Source organism: Coloeus monedula (assembly GCF_965178545.1).
Source record: "Coloeus monedula genome assembly, chromosome: 18".
NCBI classification, from domain to species: Eukaryota; Metazoa; Chordata; class Aves; order Passeriformes; family Corvidae; genus Coloeus; species Coloeus monedula.
In genome coordinates this window covers 9,663,654-9,690,078 of record NC_138798.1, presented here as the reverse complement: position 1 = coordinate 9,690,078, position 26,425 = coordinate 9,663,654, and the positions used below count along the sequence as shown (strand labels likewise).

At 41.1% G+C, this 26,425-nt stretch overlaps 1 protein-coding gene across 3 annotated transcripts; it reads right to left on the bottom strand.

Moving 5' to 3' along the window:
• Positions 1-188: 188 nt before the first annotated feature.
• Positions 189-26,287, bottom strand: MED15 (mediator complex subunit 15). 3 transcript variants are annotated; one of them, XM_082293547.1, is made up of 18 exons: positions 26,151-26,287; positions 21,167-21,254; positions 19,932-19,983; positions 19,418-19,447; positions 18,006-18,221; positions 17,222-17,481; positions 16,071-16,448; positions 14,912-15,001; positions 10,103-10,222; positions 5,212-5,354; positions 4,777-4,904; positions 3,776-3,910; positions 3,311-3,374; positions 3,083-3,149; positions 2,465-2,625; positions 2,102-2,268; positions 1,866-1,964; positions 189-1,718 (listed from the first exon to the last, which is right to left on the bottom strand). In XM_082293547.1, the coding sequence occupies exons 1-18, from the start codon at positions 26,216-26,218 to the stop codon at positions 1,582-1,584; spliced, it is 2,403 nt and encodes an 800-aa protein (XP_082149673.1). In that variant the 5' UTR covers positions 26,219-26,287; the 3' UTR covers positions 189-1,581. The 3 variants fall into 3 exon arrangements, with proteins under 3 accessions (XP_082149673.1, XP_082149674.1, XP_082149675.1); XM_082293548.1 differs by having other exon boundaries at positions 189-1,715; XM_082293549.1 differs by lacking the exon at positions 10,103-10,222.
• Between the last annotated feature and the right edge of the window lie 138 nt (positions 26,288-26,425).

Here is a 26,425-nt window from a genome sequence, read left to right as displayed (position 1 = left end):
TTGACCAGGTCTTCCAGTTCACTCAGGACAGTAAGGACAGTGGTGCATGAGATACAGAGCCATTTATGATTTCATCCCCTAACCTTCAAAGCCTGTAAGTTTTCATTTACCGTAGAACACAGTAACCCTCATCCAGTGACACTGGTATCTAACAGGGCAAGAGCAGTACAATGTTAGCATCCAACACAGGAATAATAATAAATTTATTACAGTAGAAACAAGCATTAGCTCATGTACAAAATACTGATAGCATTCTGCTGCCTCAGTCAGTGCTTACTAAGTACCCACATTTAAAAACATCCTAAAACTGATGACACCACATGGATTTACAGAGGCCATAGCAATTTCTTGACACTACTGTAAGAGAGCCCAGCTACTCTTTAAGGTTTGCTGCACAGTACAGAGAGAGAGGGGGCAGGATATAATTGGAACATCTGATATTTGAAATTCTCCTGCACCAGGAACTTAAGAGGGAACAACTTAGACACGGGGAAATATGAAAAATGTATTAAATTCAAGTTACTTGTGGTAAATGTTTTAATGAAAAGTGCCCAACAATAAGGCAGCTGATGACTGACTTGAGTGCCCATCATTGTTTAAGGCACAATATATTAGTTGCCAGTTCTACTCCAGAATGTTGGTTTTTGCCTTTTCTGTTTAAACAAACCGATGTAGTATAGAAACATTTTCAGTGCACTGCATTAACTCCCAATGGAAGCCAGATGCCTCAGAAAGACTCTGAAAAGAAGAAAAGTAGCTATGAGCCTGCTGGATTGATTTGTATCATTTGGCCTTTATACTGTTGATCCCTCCCCCAGCTTTACATACACATTTACTGAATTTACAGAGCAAGTCAGTGTGCACATTAGTATCTCTTCTTTCTCATCAACCTTATTCTTTTGGAGTGGTCCATGCTAACCAAAAACCGTTTATACAAAGTAGCATTTAAAATAAGCTATAAAATACCTTTTTTGCTCCGTTTAGTTCCACATTCCCACCCCCAAGTATAATTATATAATTATTCAGAGTTACCTCACATATTTGAGGGATGTCTAAAAGGATGTAATTTATCCCATCTCTGGGCAACGCTAATAATCAAAAAGATTTCCTGCTCCCACTGGGAAGTTTGCAAGCGCATTCTAGTTGCAGCTCATTTATTTCTGGGGCAGTATCAGGTCACAAAACATACAGTGTGAAAAAAATACTGGCACTGAGCAAATATTGAAGCAAATTAGGACATTTTTTCCCTACCCCTCTTATACCAGACTCCCTGATGGAAGTCCACATATAATTTCTTCTCTAAGAAGACAATAAAAACTCATCCTAAATACAGTCTTGAGAACCATATATACACATTTTGTATATTTGAAAAGACTGGCAAAAGTCCACAGAGGCAGAAGAGAGAAAGCACGAAAGCTAAGTCTAACATCAGGTTCTCTACTGAACCTGATAACCTAGAAACAAAACAACATAAGGCTTCTTTCTTCTGAAGTAACCTCCCCACACTGTGGTTTTCCAGTGCCATGTGGAAGAGGGCAGCTGTTGAGACCTTTGTCGCTTCATGATTTAGGAGGTTAGCTGTTACGCAGCAGAGAGACAGGCCTGACGAATGCTTTGTGCCCAGGTGTTCAAGAGTGCTGTGACTGAATGCTTGTCTGGGAGCTGCAATAGTTTTGAAGTCATGTATCGATACACTGACTGCAAAAAGGGATTGGCTGCTGGAAAAAAAAAGATAACACATAAAGGAAGTTGTCATAAAAATCATATTAAAAACATTAAAGTGAAAGAGCAACATTAGGTGTTCACAATTCCCCGCTACTGCCACATACACATGCCCAACAAATGTCATGGCAGCATCTTCATACCATACTGTCTGGGGTTCTTTATCCACAGAGGGCTCTGATCTGGATAGTCTGCTGGAACACTGAGCTGGAGTGGTGGGACATTTGGGAGATTCTTGTCATCTAGAAGGCAAACACACTTCCATCAGAACAGAGCATTTCTTGCCAGACAGTAGGCTTTTTGTGCATAATTGAGCTTGGTTTCTAGCCTCTGAATCCCAAGGAGGAACCAAACTGCACATTTCCCCCTTTCTTCCTACCTAGCTTGCATATGAGATGAACTGTGCCATTATTGCTGCAGTGTGAAGGATCCAGGTTCACCAGGAATTTAGGATTTAATCTTGCAACTTCTCCTTGTAAGACATTTGGTATGGTCTGTCTTTCATCCTCTTCATATTTCCGTTTTCGAGGGGAAGCAATTGGGGCCCTGTGTAAAACACAGTCCACAAAGGGACCAGGTGAAAATGTGCCAACACTGTACTTGTTAAATATTTCACATGTGAAAAAAGAAAAGCTATATCATTCCCATCCATAAACCCATCTGTTCTTTTAATAGTTTCTACAAAATCATTTTTCCTCAAATAATGAGCACTGAAGACAGGCAGCAGGCCTGTGGTACGTACGTGATGGGCTGCCCGTGAATCGCCGTCATCGCCGGCATGAACGTCCGGTACAGGGAATGGTTGAAGACTGGTGAGCGGATGTTGGCCAGAACAGCATCCAAAAGTGGCTGACACAAGTACTGCTGTTTGGTAGGGGGCACTGGGGGAGGTGGTGGAGTAGGCTGAAACACAGCAGAAGCCCCTTTTCTTTTAATCATCACCAAAGATAGAAATACCTACTATTAATTCTGGAAAATTTTACAGCAGTAAACTTCCAATGCATGGAATGCAAATGATTCTCAAAACTGTATATAGTAACATTAAGGGAGGAAGTAAAGCAAAAAAACCCCATATGCAGTTTTGGTTTAGGAAGGCTGTCCTGAAATCAGCCACAGTCCCTAGAAGAAACTATGCAAGTCCTGGCACAAAGCACTAGAAACTGCAAGTTCAGTTAAAAGATACATACAGGTGACTTACATGAAGCAAATGCTTGCCCATTTTTTCCTGTTTTCTTATTTTGTCCAACCTTCCTTGAAGGTTTAACAGCATGAGTAATAAAAACTGCAAAAATAATCCTGCCAAATCTTAAGACCTTTTGGAACGAATTACTTATCTTTGCTGGCACAAAGCATTACATACCACAGCCATATCATTTTTCAGCTTCTCCAGAGCAATTTCACATTTCTGCAGCGTTTTCAGGGGGCACCTGCAGAAGAAGAGAAATTGCACCCACATCACCCACAAAATGGGCACCTCAGCTGAAGTGTTTCTGCTATCTGAGCCCCACAGACAGCCTCAATGGCAACAGGGCTGGGTGCTAAACAACAGAGTTCTGGAACGGTTGGGAAAACTGACGGAAAATGTTACCGTTTTGAAGGGTCAGTCAGGATATCCAAGAGACTCTTCATTTTACTCAGGTCCTTCTTCCTGTCTGAAATAGTATGAGAAACACAAACACTGACTACAAGAATAGCTTCCATTCTTGCAGACAGAAATAAAACATACTGTCAAAAAATGAAAACATGAGCCAATACTAAAGAAAGTTGTGAGGATTAAAGACCTGTCATCTAATCCTAAGTATATCCAAAGCATAAACTCTACATGTTTCAAAATCATCAGAAGTAAAAGAAAAACTGATGAGAATTTAAAGATAAGGACTTTGCCCACTCTTCACACTAAAATATTTAGTTAGAAGCAAGAAAGCACAGCTCACTTTCTCTCACATTTTTAATCCCTGAAAAAGAAGTCACCATAAAAGACAAAGTACTGCTTCTTTCAGCAGATAAGAGAGCTGACACAGAGAAATGCATGGCCAAATATAGGAAACCTCACCTTCATTTTTATCTATTTTATTGATCATCCTCCGGAGTGGCTCAATGTATTTTGATAGCTGCTTGAGTTTTTCCAGATACTGCTGCTCCTCTGACTGACCAGAACTGGCTGGACTCATGACAGAATTTGGATTTCCTAGCAAAAAGGAAGACTGCATGTCACAGGGTGAAAAAAGATACTGCAGAACATTATTCTCGCATTTCAGAATCTTGCTCTCAAAGTGTAGCTCATGTCAAATATCCAAATCCACAACTGGATGCCCTCCATAGTTTAGGTGCTTGCCCAAGCCTCTAGTGTTGTGTAGAAATAACACGTTCCATGGGCAGAACAGCAATTCCCACTTAATCCGTACTTTTCTGAAAAGTTCCGAAGTTCCATAAACCCATTTTCTAGGTCTTTATCTTGCCTTCACTCTGATGCTTTAAACACTAAATAAATACAATAAATACACTGCAGTTTTTGTTAAGTGGGTCCTTTCCTAACTGCAAAGCATACAACACTGGCATGAAAAGGAGCCAGTATGTCACCTCCATTCACAGTATCACAAACTGCTTATTATGTCTGGGAGGGAAGTGCAAAGTGCCAAAGGACACCTGGGAAGGTGTTCTGGAGCAAAGCAGCCTGCTCCTGCAATTAAGTGGTTATGTCCTTTACAACTGCACAGTGTCGCTAAGGGTTCCTTCCTGTTGGAACTAAGGAACGCCTCTATAAACTTGCTCCATTAAATTAAGTATCATTCTTTTTTCAAAATATGGGGGAACTTAGAAAAACCCATTACATGGTTCAGTGATGAGAAAAGAGGTTTCAATTGACTTTGATTTGGGAATCCAAGCTGTTGTGTTATGTGGTGTATGTGACGTTCACTACTTGCAATGCCAGCTGCTACATAGAACTCTTGGAAGTTTACACTGTGCCAAAAATAACGGGTTTCCTAGGAACTATTACAGTTACCAAAACACAGCCCAACTCATGGTCTGCAGTATAGCTCTCAGATCATTTACCTGGAGTGTTTAAAGGACCTGGGGATGGGACACTGAAGTTCTGAGGTGTTCGTGCAGCTGCTGGGCTTTGCGATGGTTGTGGAGATGGACTGGGGAGAAAGCTGCTGGGTGATGGAGCAGGGCCAGAACTGAAAAATAAGCATAAAATCAAACCTGAATCTGACAAGGAGGGATCATCAGCCTATAAGCAGATATGATTTTAGTAGGCATTGTTATGACACTGTAGTTCTGCCTTGGTGAGGATTTCATACACAGATTCTTTACGCAAAATGGGGGGTTTCAGAGTGTATTCAGCAGTCTCCCCTGTGCTCCCAGTGCAGTTGTTATTAAAATTCATTCACTTCACTGGAAACTGATTAAGAGATATTGAATGTTTTTGAAAACCTCACACTTATGGCATTAACAGAAGTCCTCAAAAGCTGCAGTGTGGCTCACCTGACGTTTGAGTTTGGCTGAGAAGTTGGCTGGCCTGGCTGAGGAGATGGCTGCGGCTGTGGTGGTGGAGGCATTGACTGGGGTGTTTGAGCTTGCTGGACAGGAGATGGGGATGACATCATGGTAATATTGTTCTGGCTGACCTGGAATGTGGCAAAAGATACTATCAGTAACAACAAAAGGGAGTAGAGGATGGGAACCTAACTAAAAGGCTTTACCTGTGGAGAGAAGTGTATCCCCCAGGCCTACAAGAAATAAAAGCATTAGTTTCCTTTCTCCTCCATAAGGACACTCCCACCTGTATCATTCTTGAAGCTCTCAGGGCAGTAAATCTTACCAACTTCAGTAGAAATAACCATTAAAACTGCACATAGCTTGAATTAACTGTATAATAATTATTTTGCACTGCCCAAACCATCATGTTGCAATTAAAATGTCGGAAGTGCCATGTGAAAAACCTGGACTTTATTAGAACTAAAGAAGAGCAGGAAGAAAAGACAGTTCCCACTTAATTAACAGTCAAAAAACCCTCCTTATTAAACATTTTAATTACAGTCTTCAATGGTCTGTCAGACTTGACTGTAGCTTCTCAACTGGCTTTCTTTAGGAAGAAGGAAGAAAAAAATTAGGTAAGCCAAATCACCAACATCTTGTTTAAATATTGAGTTCTGAAAATCTGGGTGGAGATAGAAACTCCAAACGGAATGGCTGGGTGGGAAAAAAAATGAAGTAGCTTTCTGACCTTTGGAGAATGATGAAGTGTGCCTGAAGGACAAAACGTCAGGTAAGAGCATTTCCAGCACCAAACCAGGGGTAACAACTAAGTTTATTCTGTACATTCTACAGTGCCAGAGCGAGATGATACTAAAATTTGAGCAACTTCTCACATTTGTTTTAACACACATTTTTCCCCTTAATCACTTAAAACCAAACAAAAAATGGCATGGTATAGTAATGCAGATATTAAGTGATCATGTTTAAGGCACATGCAGAGATCTTATGACTTGAGGCTGTAAATAAGTACATACAAAGATAAATGGAATTAGCCTGCAGAGGCAATATATTGTGGCTCATTAACCCATGTGTCCAATCTGTAAGTCATTGATCACCATCTTTGAATTAACAACTCTTCCCTCAGTCTAAACCATTTTTAAGCGAAAGTTCCAGTAAATCCACGAGTCCCAGACACTTTACAGGCACTGCAAATTGGTGTTGCCCTTCACTCTTTTGTTAAATATCCATCTAAATAATCCAACTGTATCCAGAGGACATGATATTTAGCACACTGGAGTATTTAGCACATTGTCTACTTTCGCATGGACACATTGACTACAACAGGAAATGCTTTGCTTGGTACATCACATTGCAGCTATGCAAAAGGTCATAGTCCCCCCCAAAAAGGGCACAAACAATCCCCAGCTCAGTGCAAAACTGCTAAGCTTGGAGATACTAGTTTATCATCCATTACAGAATAGTTTAAAATCAAATGCAGCCTGACATACTATGATGGTTTTTTTCTATCTTCAATAACCCCAGTACCTTTGCAATCTCTCCCACAAAGGTAATACCTAGAACAAGTGAGGCTGGAACGATGTTATAAATCAGCTACAATATCTTCCTTTTCTCCATAGTCAACAACTACTGAGCCTGTGCTTACTGTTTTCCAAAGGAGGTGGATTCTTTAACAGCGTGTCTCTCCTCAACAGCTGGAAAAGCATTTCTGAGATTGAAAAGCACAGTTTGCCTCCGACACCAGGCAGCTCACCATGTTTGGAAGGAAGCTGGGATGGACACTGCAAAAAGCATTCCCTGATTTTTCACAAGTCTATTTAATGTGCTATTAGGCACCAAGTGATTTAGAACTTACCCATATGGATACTCCACCCATTTTTCATCAAGTCAGAGTAAGACCGCTTGGAGTGGTTAATCATGTCCTGAGCATCAGGCCCCTGTTAAGTGTCTCACGTTGGTCACACACAATTACATCTGAACACTTACAGGGAGGGAGGGAGGGAAGGAGGGAAGGAGGGAAGGAGATTTCATTAGGTTTTTTTGCCAGATTTAGGTTTCTGTGTGTAATTCGGCACCAAGGACATTATTTACATTAATTTACAAATGCTGCAGAAAAGTGAAAAGGACATGCAGCATTTGCTGTGTACATAAGCGCTGGATGAATTGAATTTTTTTGCACTACCCCTCCTCATTCAAATACATGCACAGGCAAACAGATTTCCTTCTTGCAACAGGTTTGCTCTCTGCCAGCTTCATTTCAGAACAGCAAAGGCCAATGTCTGATAGTAGGCAAAATTGTGACATTGTCAAAAACATTCGTAAGTGGGCAGTTCTGAACTTACTGCCTTAGTTTTCTTTGACAGCAGTTCATTTGCTACATTATTTCAGTTGTTCTATAGAACAGATTTAAAGATGAATTCAGGTTTAGGTTCCTACATTGTTTGCAGGACACAGATTAAAGATTGTAACAATTTCATGAAATTTCAACTTCTAGGGAATGCTCTTTGCAGCTGACTCTGAGTAAAAAGAAGGCTTAAAAAACCCCAACCAACCAACCAAACACACCACAAAAATTGCTATGAACCCAAAAGACAGAAAAACCCCTCCTCTCCAGAGCTTTAACTCCATTGAACTCATTCAACTCCAGAGTTAAGCCATGGTTACTGATCATTTGTATACCTTGCATCTTCAACAGATACAAAGAAATGCAACTACATATTTTTTCACTGAGGGATATGAATTTCTGCACATAAAAACATGTCCATGGACAGCTACTACAGCCCACTGAGTACGAATTTGCTCTGTGACTCTACAGTGACCTGATCATGACACCATACTCTTAATTTTCTGAAGTCTTGCCCAAAAGATATTTAGGCTTGCATGATAAAAGTTTGTATTTACATCCACTAAATCAAAGCTACTCTTAGTGTTCAGAGCACACTGTCCTGGAAGATAAATCCAGCTATGAGTTCTATCTCCAGTTTGCTCAGTCTCAGGCACAGAACAGCAGTCAGGAGATAAGGCTGGTAAGGGCTCTCAGTTCTAACTCTCTTTCAAATCAAAACACCAGGTGATTGTGGAATACAATGTCATATCAGCAATTTGTTTTGTTTGAAAAGACTATAATAAGCAAAAAACCCCAACCAAACAAATAAACTCACTGGAGAATCAAATAAGTCTTGTGACAAAAAAAGGACAGACTGTTTTGTCATATGGGGTAAAAACAAATAGCCACAAGGTATTGATATCACATCTGGTCCTTCTGTTGAAAAGCATTCTTCAGTGCAATACCAAGATTCTTTCCTAGAGAAAATACACCCTGAACTACCTATCACCACATCTAAATGGATTTTGATACTATAGTCAAGGAGAGGACATGCTCTTAAATGAGTGATTAATAACCACATATATGCTACAGCCCTTCACTCCTATTGTGACCAGCTGCAAGGACTCTGATGACAAGGAAGTTATGTACAACAGACAATATTAGCTACGCATTTTACAAGATTAAGAGGTGTAAAAGACAACATTTCTAATTTCTAATCTACTTAGAACCTGAACAAAATATTTTGGCAGACAGTACTAGAGATTCATGCTGATCCAGAGCTGTCAAGTACATGGCAGGTCAGACAGCCTTTCAAAACATGTTTCCGGCCACCAGTAAACCATGACTCACTCACCCATCCTAGCACCTGCTCAGGAGCCATTTTCACACCAATCATTGTTCATGAAAAATTTCTCTTCTTCTTCTGCTTTGACCAGTTGTTCAGGCTTCTACATCACTTTCATAATCCTTGGCATGACACTGAAAACACTTCTGATGACCAGTTCACTTGGTGTCAGAAATCAAAGCTCCTCAGTAACAATGACAGTGCTAAAAGACCACCCTATGGCACTGAATGCTTGAGTCTTGAGAAGTCATGCTGTGAGTCAAATATTAAATATGAGCAAAATTAATATTTAAGTCTCCATGGGAAAGCCTCAAATATTGTGGATATTTCAAATGGGAGATGATTATCTCAGTATATATACTACAGTGCTACAGTAGGGCTACAGTGACCAAAGCACGAATTGCCCTCTGACGCCACAGCTATGCCTGAGGTTTATGACAGTTAACATATACACACTGTCCTGGATTGAAATGACCATCCATCTTCAACCAGAAGTCACAACAGATGTGTTTGCCTAGGACTGCAGAATCCTTCTGGTCATTGTCACTACCTTTGCAAACTCCTGAGAAGAAATGAAGTGCTCTGACCTCATGCATTTTCCAGCCACAGCTGGATAGGAGCTGCCTGCCTGCCTACACTGGTTCTTCTCTGATGCAGGTACAAGTGGAATCCTTCTGGCAGTTCCTCCTACACAACCATGAAAGAAAAGAACAGCTCAAATTTTTCTGTGTCCCTGATATCATGCCAAGAAGCTGCTCAAACTGAAACAAGCCAGGTTTACTAATAAGGCAAGAAGCACCTGTACAGAGCATGAACATAAGCCAAGCAAGGCCCTGGACACAACGCAGCCAGGTACACTGCAGTGCTGACTTGCAACAGTCAGAAATGCACACTCATGGAGCATGGACCTTTAATTTGAGACTTGAATCAATTCTGAACATGGAGAAGTTTTAATGTTAAAATAAAGATCTATGCCACTTAAAAAATGCTTTATTTGATAACCCAAGTGCTCAGAAAACCTGTTACTTAAAATGAAAAACGATCCATAAAAAACCACAACCTAAACAGACCAACACCCTGAGTAACACCAGCAAGTTCACTGTTCGATGCAATCGTGAATGTCCCCTTGCTTGAAAGGCAGCGCTACAGACCCAGGCAGTGAAGCTTTGCACAATTCCTGACACAATGTGCTTTGTCCCAGTAAATACCTGTGGCATTTGCTGTCCGCCCAAGGGGATGGAGCTTGGTGGTGTAGCAGACACAGCGGTGGTAGGCGGGAACCGTGGTCTGATTTGCATCCCACCTCGGGCCATAGGTGCGGTGATCATCTTTGAGGACAGAGGGACAACAGACAAAAGTAATCGCAAAACAAGAAATGCAGTGCACTGGCAGGATGAGAAGCACATGCAACCTCCGGGAACTGGGGAGGGGGGAGCGTGAAGGGAAGGTTAGTGAGCTTTTCTCTAAAGGTTAACCTAACGTGCTGGCTTGGAAATCAAACTCCTTTTTGTACTCCTATCTGTTTTCAGAGAGCACCTAATGAGCTCCTGGTATCTTGAGAGAGCCGATATGCAGACTCAGATCCGTGGGTCAAGGGCTGAGTATCCTGTCATTTCCACGAGGGGCCATCCCTAAATTTTTCCTGACATCTTGAAGTTCTAAAATTCTTGGAAATAAGTACTCTTAAGATTGCTGCCAAGAATGCTCCATATAAGAAGCTCTATAATGCCATAGGTTTCTGATGTGCTTTCCCCCACTGTGGACTCCAAGGATTTAGCAGTACTTGCAAATGCCCCCTCCATTACAAGACATTTTGTCAGACAGTTCAACAGCAACTGTCAGTACAATGCTCCACAGTGAGCAAATCTCACACCAGCCTAACCTATGCCAGTATAACAATGCCAAAGACAACAAAAAGGACTTCCAGGTTTGAAAAATCTATTTCCTTCCTGTTACAACCCACAGAATAAGTCAAATATACCTTTTAAATTTCCATTATGTTGACAAATACCTATTCCTCTACTACTATTTTAAAGTAGTATTAGGACTATGCTGCTCTGCAGTGTCTAAAAGTACCTTTCAGAACCATCAGCCTGCATAAGCCACATATATATATGTATAGCCCTCTGTTACTTAAAATTTGATATTACACCACATACTGAGAATTTACAACAAAATCAGCATATTTTTGAGGTAGTATTCAGGTAGCTTTGGCAGATTCACTTATCAGTCAAAGAGCTTCTGTTTGGTACTTCAAAGATCTACACTAAGTTCTCTGGGCTACCTGTTTTTCCTAGCTTACATGTTACCAAGGAGCCTACACAATCCTAACTAACCTAAGAGATAATGTAGTCTCCTTCCTGTAAATGGTATGAGGCACTCCTGCTTGGTGTTTATGTAAATGGACTGAAGCAGCCAGCAACATGTCTCTAGAGTCAAAGAATGCATGTGCTTACAATTGTTAAAAATAAATAAAATTAAATACAACATAGCAAGACTGAAAAAGGAAAGCAATAACTGATAAAGAAAATAGTGTCAAATTCAGCACAGCTGTTAGTTCACAACATCAGAGCAATGCAGTCCCTTTCCATCCAGGCAAAGAGGGATGGTCAGAGACAGGATTTCAAAAGGGAAACAAATGAGAGCACTTCAGACATCACACACACATGCACACGTGCACACACAGCATGCAACAGCCGCCACGAGCAAACACAACAACCCAGCACTGCCACAAAGCACAGGTGAATGCTACGAAGTGCAGTGAAGAGCTACAGTATCAATATGAGAGCTGGTGAAGCAACATAACCCTAACAAAACCAAAACAAAGGGGGAAATTGCTAGGGAGGGGAAGAAAAAATATCCTTTCAGGCACAATCACCCCATCTTAGACCCTCGTGAATGCACACAGATCTCTGGAGCGTGTGGAATCCCAGGCATGTTATGGTGACCCACATGTCCCATCTTGGCCATGTTTCTGAAGCCACACCACCAAAGTGTGAAGATTTAGATTACTTCCACTGAGGCAAAGGAAATTAGAAGAATATTCACAGGTTAAGTGTCTGGCAAACCACTGAAACCAGCATGACAAACTCCAATTCAAAGGCTCCCAACTGTCTGTAGTACTGTGGTTGGTCAAACAAGTGCACAAGCATACAATTTTGGGTTAGGTTTTTTTTGTATTTTTTGAAATGTGTGCTTTGGAAAGGAAATACATACATAAAATGACACAATTCCACTCTCTTAACAAAAGTAATCTATTTTTTCCCAGTCTCCAGCTCATTTATATTTACAAAACCTGTGACCCTTTGACAATGGAGTCAAGAAAGGGGGTTCCAAAGCAATATATCCATAAAGGAGTTACTCTTACAAAACAAGAACACAGCCAGAAATGTTTAAGTACTTTTGAAAAAGATTTTAACTGAACACAAATCTGCCTCCACAAGCGAAATTGATTCTTATGGGGTAAAATTCCAGACCCTGTAAATTGAGATAAATCAGAGAGCAAGAAGAGGATCTCCCTCCAAAGTAAGCTCCAAACCCCATTATATGATAAAAATGAAGTGGAATAGAACAATAAGAATCCAGAACTTGTAATTTTCTTTTATCTAACATCCAAACATTCAGCATTCCATAAATACACAGCTTCTGGTGAGCACACCTACGTACAGTGCCACTGCCACTGCACTAAAGGCAGCTCAGATTTTCAAACAGCAACAGCCACTCTGCATTCTGAGCATCTGAAGGAATTGCACCAGAACAGTGCCTTAAACTTTACTGATACTTAACTGCAGTTGATTACAGATTTTTTTTCCTTGGTGCTGCAAGCATTTTGTATAGCTCCCTGGTTGCTAGGACACTACTGCTATCAGCTTCCCTGTGAGTTCCATGCTCACAAGGATGAGACACCCAAGCAGGATAACATTGACCTGTGTGGTGTCTTTATAACTTCAGAGAAGAACTTCAAAACTCACATGAATCCACATTTAAATCCTAGACTTTTATGTACAAAGGATTTACAGAAACTTTATGGAAAAGAAAAAATGCAGACATAGCAAGCAAAATTCCCAGTTTGAAAGCCCTTAAAGACTAAGTTTAAATGTAACAAGCAAAGACTGGGATAGGATTTGTTTATTAAAAAAGCTTCCCTGAACCAAATAAAGAAATCAAGGCAGAATTATAAAAAATGCTGATGCTACTGAAAAATGTACTAAATACAAAGCAAATATCTAGTCTTAAAAGAGACTTCTTATAAATTAAAGAAAATCCTTATACACTCCCAATGCTGAAGCTGCATTGAATATTATATACAGCCACAATCTTAAAACTACTATAGACAGAAAACATTTAGACAAGTACAAGAAACCCATTTAGTTACTGGACTTCATAGTAGTAAGTGAATTTTAGTAGACTCATATTGCAATGGCATCAACATAAATGGAGTAAAGCCCATATGTAGAATACTCCAAACTCCATATGTGGTAGACAGAGAGCAATCCCCAACTTTACTACACAGGACTGAATAAAGCTGCAATACAAAACTCGCTGTCAACCATCACCCAAAGCTTTTCAAATGTGCTGTGCTGTTAAGCCACTGGCACATGAAGTCACTAAACAGGGCAAGAATCAAGTTGACTACATAAACACAATCCATCTGCTTCAGAGTTGAAAAGAGCACCATTAGAGTTAGTAACAAGGAAAAAAGTCAGTATCTCCTTCCAGTCCCCTAAGCTCCCACCTGGAAATTATTTAACAAACAAGCAAGTTTTAATTCACATTTCAACTGTAGGAAGAGAATTCTGCATTGCTGTCAGTACTGTCCCAACTGTACTTACCGCTGCTCAGCTTTTACATCCTGTGTTACATTGACACAAGCCAAAGGACCAACTCAGAAACAGAACTTGGCCACACCAACAAGGACATGGGCCACATGAGAGTTACCATGCTAAAGATACCCTCCCTGATACAAGTCTGTACATTGAAGAAGCAATTGCTATCATAGTCCATATAAAAAGCTTCTTACTGAATCTATACAATTACTTGTACACTGAACGGAAAATGGTGCTTGAAAAACATGGAATGTCTGGGTATACAAAAAAAATTCTGCCATTAAACCTAGTCAGGTCATTTTATCTGTCTGCCTCTCTCTTCATCTACAAAGTAGTGATATTTGTACTTACCCATGTCTGTAAAATGCCTCAATATGAAACACTACAGAGGTAAGCCACAAAAGACTTTCATATTCTTGTGGAAAATGGGATCAGAGGTTCAGCTCAAGCCATTCCCATTTTTTTCCCCATGTCTCCTTCATACCAGACACACATCAAGAAACAACCACTGGGGCTGCAAGTGTATTGCAGGATAAAAAAACCGTGTTAGACAACAAGCTTTCACCCAGCACTTTTTTTTTAAGTGTAACTCTGCACTTGTGACACACGCCATTTGTTCTTCACAATTCACATCCAGAACAAGAGCAATCTAGATCTACTGCCCATTTCACTCAGAAGAAGAATGAAAGATGAAAGGACTGAAAGGGGAGTGCAGAGAGATTTCATTGTCTATACTATTTTTTTTTTATAGTCAATACATGAAGATGGAAGGTAAATCACATATGATTAAAGATAGCAGGCAAAGATTCACAGTACAGAAATCAGTTTACACAACAAAGCAGTCACCTAAGAGAGTTTAATGAAAGAAGAGGTGATACACTCCAGGTACCAACAGTCAGACTTGTAGTGTGCCCACAGGAGACCGTCTTACTCATGTGCATTCCTGTGTCAGTACAGGCAACACTCGTACCTACTTGGGACAGAGAGCATGCACAGAGAGGTTGTCAATGAAATCCTGCCTCTGACTCCAGGCAAAGGAGAAACAGCATAGAAGACCATATCCCCTTTATACAGGGGATGACCGATGTCAGACCCCTCGTCAGAAACCACCAGAAACCCAACTCCATGCTCATCTCTAGCATGCACTTGCCACAGGCCTGTGACCTGTGATGCCGGCCCCTGGGCCCTTACCTGCCCTGAAGCTCCCATCTGAGCAGCTTGGGCCTGAGCTGCTTGCACTGCTGCTGCCTGCTGCTGCTGCTGGACCAGCTGAGCTCTTACCTTGAGTATGAGAACAAAAACCAAAGTAAACATACATACCTGAGTAAGGTATGACACTTCTGTTTCAACTGCATTGACTATGCTCATTAAAAAGGGTATGGAGACAAGACCAGCCTCACAAACTAAAGTTCTTGAGATTTTTTGTGAAAACAAGTTCCCATGTTTAAAACATTTAGAATAGTTTTCCCACAGACTGCACACCCAATTCAACAACTTCTTGCAACTTCTTACCTGTACTATCAGGTCTTATATACAATAATAGATACTTAACTTTCTGGCAAAAAGTTGACCAGCATTTCAAATGTTTATACATTCATTACATCTGTCAGTGTGACAATCATGACATTTAACTACTCCTAGCTTAGCTGATAGGAGCACAAAGTGGAGATATCAACTCATCCATTTCTGATGTGTGGCTGACACTCCACTCCCCCCCAGCAAGGCCCGAAGAAAAGCAGGTCTGAGCTTCGGCTCAACCGCAACCTATGGAGCCCAGGTGAAAATGACCATAACCCTTCAAAAAGCTGCACCACTCAGAGGACTACCAGGCAAGAGATTCAACAGAGTAAAACGACTGTCTTACCCACCTTCTCTTCAAGGCAGGAACAACCAGCATATTAAACTGTGACCAAAACCTCCCAACATGGCAGCAGAAGCAAAGCCAGCATGGTAGAGAGATAACACTGGCTGCAGTCTAAAACACTTCAATGTACTTGCTCACGTTGTAGAAAAGCAAACAACACTGAGATAATTTTTCTTTAACCAGAGTATGTTTCTTTCTCTTTTTTTCACTTGTCCATTCAAGAGTGAGACAAGAAATTAGTTTTAAATATTAGTTGCATGAATGGTTTTCACAGATTTCCAAAACTCCTACTCTTAGTTACAAAACTGCTCTGTACTGGCAGGCCCAGATATAAACCTTTAAACACCCTGTACTCATAACTTGCTAACTGCAGAGCTCTTAACAAGTTATGGTTTTCCTATTTCATTATTAGCTAAAGTCGGATATATTTTTTATTTCTCTAGATGATCATAACAAATCAACAATCAGCTGGTCACTGGCCCTTACCTGCATAGCTTTTAACTGCTGTGGCGTAAGGGTAACAGGCATAACCTGACTGGGAATTTGTCCTGAGATTGCCTGTGGTTGAGATACCATGGGCTGGGGTTGAGGCTGGGATTGTGGTGGAAGTTGAGACTGTTGTGCCTGAGCAACTTGTTGTTGCTGTTGTTGCTGCTGCTGCTGTTGCTGCTGTTGTATCTGTTGCATCTGCTGTTGCATGACTTGTTGAGGTGGCTGCTGCTGTATCTGTTGTTGTGGTATTTGTTGCTGCTGTTGCTGCTGCTGTTGCTGCTGCTGCTGCTGCGCCTGCATGACCTGTGCTGCCTGTAGCTGCTGCATTTGAGCAATCCGCTGGAGCTGTTGCTGCTGCTGCTGCTGCTGCATCTGAAAAGCAGGAAAAGCCAGCATGATAAAGCTTCCAGCAACGTGACAGCAGACGTACTTTTATAGCATAAACCAAAAGTAAACAGAATCCTAATACATCAGATTGATGTTTTAAACCCAAAGGGTTTAAACCTTTTTATCCACTCATCCTTCATATATCTCAGCCCTAAATGGTGCTATAGCTTGTATTTCCACATTACAAGCTTTCCTGCAACTTTTAAAAGCAAAGGTGAAGTCCATCAGCTTCTCCTGTACAAATGGGCTCAGATACAGTTTTTCAAATGTAATCACCCCTTACCAAAAACTGTGCAAGAATATGACAGCTGAAGTTTCCTCATCTGCTTTTGTGCCTAAGGATGATGTATGTATATATACACATGCGTACATATATTATGTGCTCCGCACACATTTTTTTAAGTGGCAACCTGTTATTCACACAATGACAAAACAGCCACTTTTGCTAGAGTAATTCAAGTGCTGTTCTCTCCCACCTATTTGTGTCAGAATGAAAGACAATCCTGACATTTATAAAAAGAAAGAGACAGAGATATTAATTCCCTATTGCTATGAGGGAAGAAAGAAACAAAACATCTGTAAAGCCTTTCCCTAGCATGTAATATATTGCTGTCAATTAACTTGCCAGTCTAACCTGAAGCCCTACCCTAAAGTGGAAATGTGTTAGTAACAGGCAGAGATGATATTTCCACACAAGCCAAGCCTCACTTGACAAGTAACCAATCACCACATTTGCCATTGTAGCTGTTTGTCATCACCTGCTGTTGGTTTTGCTGCTGCTGCATCTGCAGTTTCAGCATGTGCTGCTGCTGCTGCTGGACAGCCTGCAACTGCTGCTGTTGCTGCTGCTGCTGCTGGGCCACCGCAGCAGCCGCTGCCTGCTGCTGCTGGACCTGGAACTGCTGCTGCATGGCTGACTGCTGGGCCTGGAACTGCTGCTGCTGCTGCAGAGCCACCTGCTGCTGCTGGAATTGCTGCTGCTGTTGCTGCTGAGCTATCTGCTGAAGCTGAAGTTGGGCTACAGAGAAGATAGACTGTACTTAAAACATGATACCCAAACAATGTGAGATTAATTAATGTCCTTCATTAGCAGTATATACTTTTGCTTCCTCAAATGGATGAGGCACATTAACAGCAGAATTAATTACACTTTGTACTACCAACTTCTAATTCACTCTGCCTCCATTGAGTCAGCAACCTAGTAAAGAAAGTAAAAATGTGCAGGAGGAAGTGTGCACCAAGGTCACCAGCAGGAAGCACCATACCATGGAAAACACAGGTGAGCTCTACAAAAACAGTATTCTGAAGCTGACAGGATGAAAGAAGAATTTGCTCATACGACGGCTACACTGTTGCTCGCTATACTAAGGAAGACATATATCCAATTAGGTAGCAGTACTTAAAATCAATTCCTTCTGCAGTTCACTTGGCTGATTTAGCCAGAAGTGTGACATCTCTTCAGCACCTTTTCCTTGAGGAAAGGACTTATTACTGAAAAGCTGATCTAACAATTTCAGTGGCTGAAGCAAACTGAACACTTACTCTGCTGAGTAGCTGTAGAGACACCCGGCATGCCATGAGGGGCCATTCCTGAGGTTCCAGGAGGCTGCTGCTGCCCTGGGAGACTCATCTGCTGTGCCATTGGACCAAGGCCTGTCATCCCACTCATTGGTGCTCCTTGAGCTCGGGAAGCCATGCCCATCCCAGGCGCTCCTGCTGTGGGACCCCCAGTTAGATTCTGCAGGGCATTCATCGGATCTACAAAGAAAAGAGATACTGATATGCAGCCAGCCATGCAATCACTTTTCCAAAATCCTCTGCTCTCCATCATCCACTCTCTGATCTGGCAACTTCAGACCATGACTAGGTCCAGTACCCTGACAAACTAAGATTCGCTGCCCTGCCTGTGAGGCAAGAGGCTTCCAGCACATCTTTGCCTCTCTGTAAATAGAGATGATTTTAAGTGCTCCAGTGTCATGAAGTCCCACACAGATTTTAAATACATTAGAGAAAAGGAACTTACTAGCCACCTCCAAATTTATACCCAAGTCAAAACAAGCTGCCAACAAAACTCCTGAAAGACATGCAGTTTTTAACCTCAAAAACCAAGAGAGTCCCACTGTGGATCTTCCTCCTTAAGTCAGAGAAGCAATGCTCAGACCAGAGGATGTACTTTGCTATACAGTTCCCTTCTAACATCACTGTTCTTATGCACTGAATAAATTCAGTGCCTTTCAAGACAGATTTCATAATCTTAATCCTGGGCACACATAAAAGTGAAGTAAAAGAGAGAAAGACAATTCAAGAGGTCAAAACACGGGGTGCAGAAGCAATATTAACCAGGTACAGAACACACACCACCTCTTTCTTAAGAATACTTATAAAATAATTTCCAGCAGTCTAGACTGCATGTTAATCAATCACAGACTGCATATTCACCCTACAGAAGGACTAAAGTACAGGACCATACTATGTCCCTAGCATGCAACGTACTGAGAATTAGCACAGAGGAAGAAGCCAGGATCAGATCTAAGCTCAGCCAAATGGCACAGCACATATACCCCGCAAATGCTTCTGCCTCTGATGCAACACCTGAGGAAGCTAAAGCTGGCAACAGGCAGGAACCTGGGCTGCTCAGCAGGAGATTATTTTCAACCACTCTTTTGCTTTCATGAATCTTTGTGTTGTGAGCTAACAAAAGTACAAACACGGAAACGAACAAGTCTGCTGTGTTACATCCTAAGCATTGTCCAAGCCTGTCACCCTCACCACTGAACAACTCCAAGACTATCACACTACCCCTCCTTTACTCCAGCAGCATTTAATACCCCAGCAAGGGAATACACAGATGCTTTATTCTTAGTACACCACAGCCCTGATTTCTAAGCTGTTCTATTTAGAAATGGAGAGTATGGGGGAAGGAAAAAAACCAACAACAACAAAGGAACTCTTACCACTGACTGAGGCTTGAGATTTCTTGTTGTCTGCAAGGAAAAAAACAATTAATCATCTTCACTAGTATTGTCACATTGACCCTTTGGATATACTCTCTACAAGAAATATATTCACACTGTAATTAAAAAAATTTTTAAAAACCCACTATCTACTGTAGCTCTAATAAAATACATTAACCTAAGCCAATTTTAATTGAATCAAAATGCTATACAAAAAATGGAAAGAAGGCAAAGACACAGGAAAAATTAGGAAGGAGGAAACGTAGCAAGTTTAAAGAATTTCTCAAATACTTTTCAATTCTAAATGATGTGTGAAAGAAACAGTATTTAGAAACTAGGCATGCATACTACAGGAAGATTTTTAAAGCAACCTGTTAAGAATCACATGCAGAATCACACACAGAAGCCCTAACATTTACTTCTCTCTCTTTTTTTTTTTTTTTTTTTTTTTTTTTTGGCAGACTCAATGAGTAACCACGATTGAGAAGAAAACCAAAACTAAAAAATTACTTACGAATATCTCGGAAATGGATAATAAGTCTGGCCACAAGAGAAAGATATTCCTCCTAGAAGTGAAAAACAGGTATTTTAGCATAAGAAATGAAAACAGAATAACCATATAACATACTTTCTGGTTCTTCAGTATTCTTCCTCAACATACTGGATTTTACTTTACAATGTGTGTGGGCTTTTCAGAACAGTTCACTTCCAAGAAACAGTCTGTTTATTAACTAGGAATATTTTTACTAATACGTCATTGTGGTTGATGGTACAAGAATGCCAAGAAACCACAAAATTCACAGGAAAGAACCTCCCTGACAGCCACACTAACAGGATCCCAATATGCAAACATTATAAACCAACATTCATTTTCCACTTCTTATCCACTGTAATTCCTTTTTTATAAGGATAGAACCTGCTCACTTGGCACACTGAATTATTTTAGTCCTTGAATTATGTCACATTCATACTACAATAACTTTTTTTAAAGCTAAGTTCATATTACAAATACAAGTAAATCAATAACTTGGAAAACTGACATGATAGAAATGTCAGAATGAAAAGACAAATATTCTTCAAAATATTTTCTTGGTGTGCTTCTTAATGTATAGGAAGCTGCAGAGGGCTGAGACAGCCTTCCTGCCTATGAAACAACAACTTACCAGGCAGGATGCCAACAGCAGGCACAGATTTGTGACATCAGCATTTTAACATTTTCACCAAGACAAGTTCTATTTCAAACATGGCTTGTTTGGAGACAGCAACAGCATCCGATTTCTCATAACACAGCTCCAGGGAAGAAGTTTATGATTTGATAGAGTGCAGAATTGTACATTATAGCCAGACTTTCACAGAGACCACGGCTCTTCCCTTGGGGTTATTCTTGACAGAGCCTTTTCATTGATATCCTAGGTTTTTCTGACCACCAAACTGGAATGGTGCTACATTGTAGATAAAGGAAATTCTATGCAATTCACTACACACAAATATTCAGGTAAGAAAACTGTGGTTCCATATATGCATGAAACACTGCAGCATCAGTAAAGCTGTCTTGCACTAAGTCCAGTTTGATGCATCTATTGGATGCAGAACTCCTCACTTCCCCTCAAGGTAAAAGAAGCAGCACACATAAATCAAAATTTCAAATAACTCTGTATTCTTAAGTGCACTGGCTTTGCTATTTCTGCAATTTGTTCCAAACTTCTTTTGACACCCAATAACTTCTGGAAGCAAATAGAGATGCTTTACCCTTGTTTTGGCCTTCATAAACACATGGCTCTCCATATCTTTGCTAGATTTATTATGGGCAACACCAGCTTTCCGCATAGCTTCATCACTGAAAAAAAAGAGGAAAAAACAAGGCTGGGTATTAATTGAGGGCATCACAAAATACTTTCTATAGTTAGAAAGGTCTTGAAACAGTTTTTTTTACTCCTCTCTAATTTATAGATTAAAAACAAACAAAAAACCCAAACACCCATCACAAAAAAAAGCCCCAAACCAAACCACCACCACATATTACTTAAAATTGCCACCCTTTAAAGTTTCTTCAAATAACGGAGAAAAAAGCCAACTAATTTCTAAAAGGCAACACAAATATTCTTTGCAGAAATTCAAGACCAACTGCTAAACAAGTCATTATTTTACTGCCTGATGTATTATTTTGACAAAATACAAGGACTTTTTTATTTGAGGAAAGCTGTATGACATGATTAATATAATCCCTGTTCAGCAAACAATGAGATTGATCTTCCTAGCATCAGGATTTTCCAAAAGAATTCTCTAAACATAAGGTGGAAAAACAAAACAAACCAAAAAAGGTTCCCTAAAGGCACAGAGGTTTAACCAGTGAGTGAGGATAATGAGTGGGAGCATTGATTAGGGAAAGAGAAGGGCAGAGGTGCAGCAATGGGCAGGGTGGGATGGGACATGAGTGGAAAAGAAGGGGCATTCTCAGTACATCAAAGAGCAGCAACCAATTTGACTATGGATCATGCAAAGAAAGACATCCTTAAACAAGGAGTTCAGCTAGGTGAAGCCCTATTCAAATCCTCTAGGCACTGTCATTATCAGAAACTTCCCTGCAAAACTTGTTCTTTTTTAAAGCAGCCTAGCAGTTACAGTCTAAATTCCACAAACAAGAGATCAGGAAATACTTTCACTTTGTAATTAACATATCAGAAAGTATTTCTCCTTGACTCCCACTGCATGAGCAGCTACCCTACATTAAATACACGTCAGGGCACTGGCCCTAAAAGTTTCAGCCACTCTGAAGAGACGCTACTGTTTTCTTTCCCCTGAATTTCTACCACCTCCCATGCAGCAGGAATGGTGCTTGCACAAGAAGTAAACCAGCTCAGCTTTCTGAATTAACTCAATCACAGTCACAGAAGAGAAGAGCAGATGCTACAGATGCAGGAACTTAGGCTGCCACAACTCACACTCTTACCTGGCAAACCAGTAGCTTACAGCTAAACTGCTGCAGTCTTGAACACAGAACACAGTGGAACATTGTACCTGCTGTAAGGCTCTCATGGGAAGCTGTTTGTGGGGTCTGGCAGCCACTAAAACAATGCTACTTATGTATGAAGGTTACTTAAACTGAAGCAAAGTCTGAACATAATGCAGAGTAACTATTCCTCCATGGGCAAACAAGCCTTAAAGTGAACTGCTCATAAAGGAGCTCTGCTGTGGAGGAAGAAGCTATATCCAATTCTTTATTAACAAGTCCTTTTTTTTAACACTTTCCCTTTTGGAAAGGCTGCCTCTAAATCCACACTACTCTGAATCCTCCTTAGCTTTTCAGTCCCAATACATAGACAATGTATTTTGTCTCTTTGATGCTGAGAGTGCTGAAAACTGAGCGGACAAAAAGAGAAGACAAAGATTGCACAGAGGCAAGTAAAGAAAGCAACATATAGGTAGTACTTAGTGGATGTGATAGAGACAGTGATCGATGTGGTATCAGGAACTCAGAAAAAAATCCACAGCAAAAAAATTGTCTGCTTTTATATGTATCTACCATTTCCTCTTGACATTATAGAATATGAAGGATGTATTATCATGACTACATCTGCATTACTGAAAGTGCCACTCCAAGCTCTCCATGTCCTATCTGTTAGCATTCCAATAAAGGTTTAGACTAGGAACAAACAAAAACACACAACTTGTTCCTTGGTCACATATTTAACTGCAATCAACATAAAAATAGTTACATTAAAAGACTAGGAAAGTCAGTTTAAAAAGAGTCATAGCCTTAGCACAGAGCTAAGGATACCAAATAACATTCCCTGCAGAACACCCAACTCTACAAAACTTTGGGAAGTAGATGGAACCAGCCAATTCACTTCATCTGCCTTATAAGCACTCAGTAAATGTGTATTAGATTTGTACTAAAAATCTGCCCTGATTTCATGCAAAACACTCAGAGTTGTGGTTTCACACCACAAAGTATTCAACACCAACACCAGCTTCAGGAGTTCCCCCTCCATTCTCAAGAAGCTTGTTTCCAGCCCAAATATGTGCAACTCTCACTCAGGCTAGCTGGTCTAATCAAGAAATCTTGCGGAAAATGTTCTCCTTCAAAACTACCCCAGCTCTCTACAGAGTCCACACCATGACTCCATGAATCAGTTGTTAGAGCGGAACAAGAGGACAAGGAGTTTCACAGCCAACACCACATGAAGTCATGGACCATCCCACAACTTGAGTTACATCCCAATCCTACACTCAACACAATTCCCTTCTAACACAGCCTAGAAGCAGCTCAGGGCAGGAGCCCTACACGACCACAGACTGAGTTTACAACCCATATCAGATATGTCCTTCAGGCAATACCAACATTTAAAAACATATGAAGGAAAAAAGGCCTTTAGAAAGGAGACTCCCAAGGTACCAGTATGTACCAGCTCTCTGTAAGGGCCAGAATAAAGTGGTGCCCTGCAAGCAGAAGTGTATATCCACACTCCTACATCACTGCTGACTCCTGCAACATGCTGGGAGAAGCCAAAGCTGCTTCTCAGCCTCAGTCATCTGAGCTCAGGCTTCCTCAATCTTGCAACAGTACGGAAGTCTTGCTTAGGCCTGCAGACACACAGAATCTAATACTGGAGGAGGCTTCTTAGGACATGAAGAGCACTATTCTCTCAAATGTCCATAACCAAATCACACACATGGACCACGTACACATTCCTCAGGATACCCATTGTCCACACTGAAATGTTCACTCACAAAAAGTCACTCTTGAAAAACAAAGCCAAAACCCAGAAAATTTAAACTCAGTGTTGTAATGAAAACCCAAGTATAAAATTGCAATAAATTGAGACATCTATATCCAGCATATAAAGATGCACTCAAAATGCATTATGTGAATGGTTTCATGCTTTTAATGTTCAAGACCAAGTGTTAAAAATTTATCTTGACAAATATCACTTCTTAGTTGCAGGATGAACTGGAAGACATACATACATTGAAGACTGTATTTTCATAACTGCTAGGAACAACCTTCCCACAACTTACAAAAACTTTCAGATGATTCACCAGATATTTAATTACCTCCCTCTTCCACTTACTATGTCAGCCTCTAATGACAAAACTGGGAGCTTCTGGAAAGAAATACAAACTTGTTGCGTAGAGAGGTGAAGTTTTTTTAGCCAATGTATTGCTTTTATTTCTCATTCAACAAACTCTACTTCTGGCTAGCTTCATCTTATTCCAAGTGCCACATGAAACCAGGCCAGGCTGTTCTCAGATATCTAACACACAGTAATTGCTTAAAAAAATCTTGTGCAGTCACTGTAACAACTCATCCCAGTCATCCCAGTAACAGTTTTGCTTGCTTTTTAATGAATGCAAACATCTGATCCATACTGTAAAACTGGATGGAGTGCAACGAAGTGACAAAAAAAAAAAAGACTGTCACTACATCTGTAATAAAAAGCACATGAATCATACAGAGACATCTGTGCACTTACGTAAAAGAAAATAAATAGAAGGCATTTACTAAAAGTTTAGGATTACTGTCATCTCTTCACATGCATTAACATTAAAGATTTTTTGGTCAGTAGTAGTAATTTTTTAATCCCTTGTTGTACACTTGCATTGAAACATTTATGAGCATTGTTTGCAGCTCAGAGAAAAACATTACTGTTTGCAGGGCAAATACAAACTCAGTTTTATTGTGTTAGGTTTGTATGTGCTTACTCATGTTTATTTCCTCAAAGTTACACAGCATTCAAGGGCACTTCTGTTTGCTTGTTTTGATGAAGCAGTAGAAGAGTAGGAGAAGTAAGGGATTAATCTAACAAGATTAATGACTTTACAGAAAGTTTAGAAAGTGAAACATCAGTTGTGAGCACCAAGAAAATCTACATAGCTTTGACAGATACACATTATCATACTTTTTCAGTGAACACTGTCACTGTTTAATTCTGAAACAGCACCTAATTATAGTAAACCCACAAACAGTCAAACTACTTACATGTTATAAAACAAAGACAGTCCAGTTTTAGATATTGACTGTTATAATCAACAAAGGAACGTCAAACTTTCCAAGTATACATGAATTAGCACTTCAACCTTACTTTAGAAACAATGAACATCGCTTTCACTTCTGTGCTCACCACCTTGTATAGGGCAGAAGAGCCTTCCAAAAAAATAGAAAAAGCTGCAGAGCAGCAAAGGAATTCAAGGAAAGCAGTTGTGTAACAAAGGACAACTGAAAAGGCAACAAGTTGAACTTCCCATTAAATCACCAGCATTTTTACTTCATATTTGCCCCCAAAAGTCAGAGCAAGCCCGTAAGAGTGATTTTCATGGGGCTGAATATGCCAAATTTCACAACATCATGGACGCTGCCAAAATCAAAGCCCTAAAGCAGACGGTGTCAAGCAGGGAAGGAAGTCGGTATTGCTGGGGAACAGAAAAGTGAAAGAGAAAGAGGATCGGAAAAATTAAGTCAAAGACCATTCACGGTTACCCCCGCACAGGGTCTGAGCAAATCCTGATAACGAGGTACCCTAGCGAGAGGGCCCGTGGGAGAGGAAACACCGGGGACCGGGCAGGAACCCAGCCAGCCAGTGGAGGGCCGGAAAGCCTTGCAGAGGAGCGGACACGGGGCGAGACACAGCTCCGCGGGCGGCCCCGGGGGCGGCAGGAGCCGCTCAAGCCCTTCTGGCAGGAGCCGAGGCCCCCGCGCGGCCTACCCAGCACCGAGCCCGCGGCTCGCACTCACATCTGGCTGACGAGCTTCTGGCGGAAGTTGGCGCTGCGCCAGTCAGTCTCGGGCCCGGTCACGTCCATCGCAGCCACCGGGAGCGCCGCCGCCGCTGCCGCCGCCTCCCCGCCGCTCCCCCGGGCCTCCGCCGCGGAACCGCCGCGCCGCCGCTTCCGGCGCGTGAGGGATTGCGGGAAATGAAGTCCCGGTGCGAGCCCGGCCAACTCTCGCACGGTCCCGCCTGCTCGGCGTGAGGCTCACTGGGAAATGTAGTCCGGCCCAGGAGCGCTACT

Bases quoted from the DNA above. Each gene is read 5' to 3' on its own strand.
- MED15 (XM_082293547.1), bottom strand. From the start codon at position 26,218: ATGGACGTGACCGGGCCCGAGACTGACTGGCGCAGCGCCAACTTCCGC. The intron at 21,255-26,150 runs GTGAGTGCGAGC...CTTTTTTTTCAG, and splicing joins CAGAAGCTCGTCAGCCAGAT to TGATGAAGCTATGCGGAAAG. The intron at 4,905-5,211 runs GTGAGCCACACT...CTTATTTTTCAG, and splicing joins CAGCCAAACTCAAACGTCAG to TTCTGGCCCTGCTCCATCAC.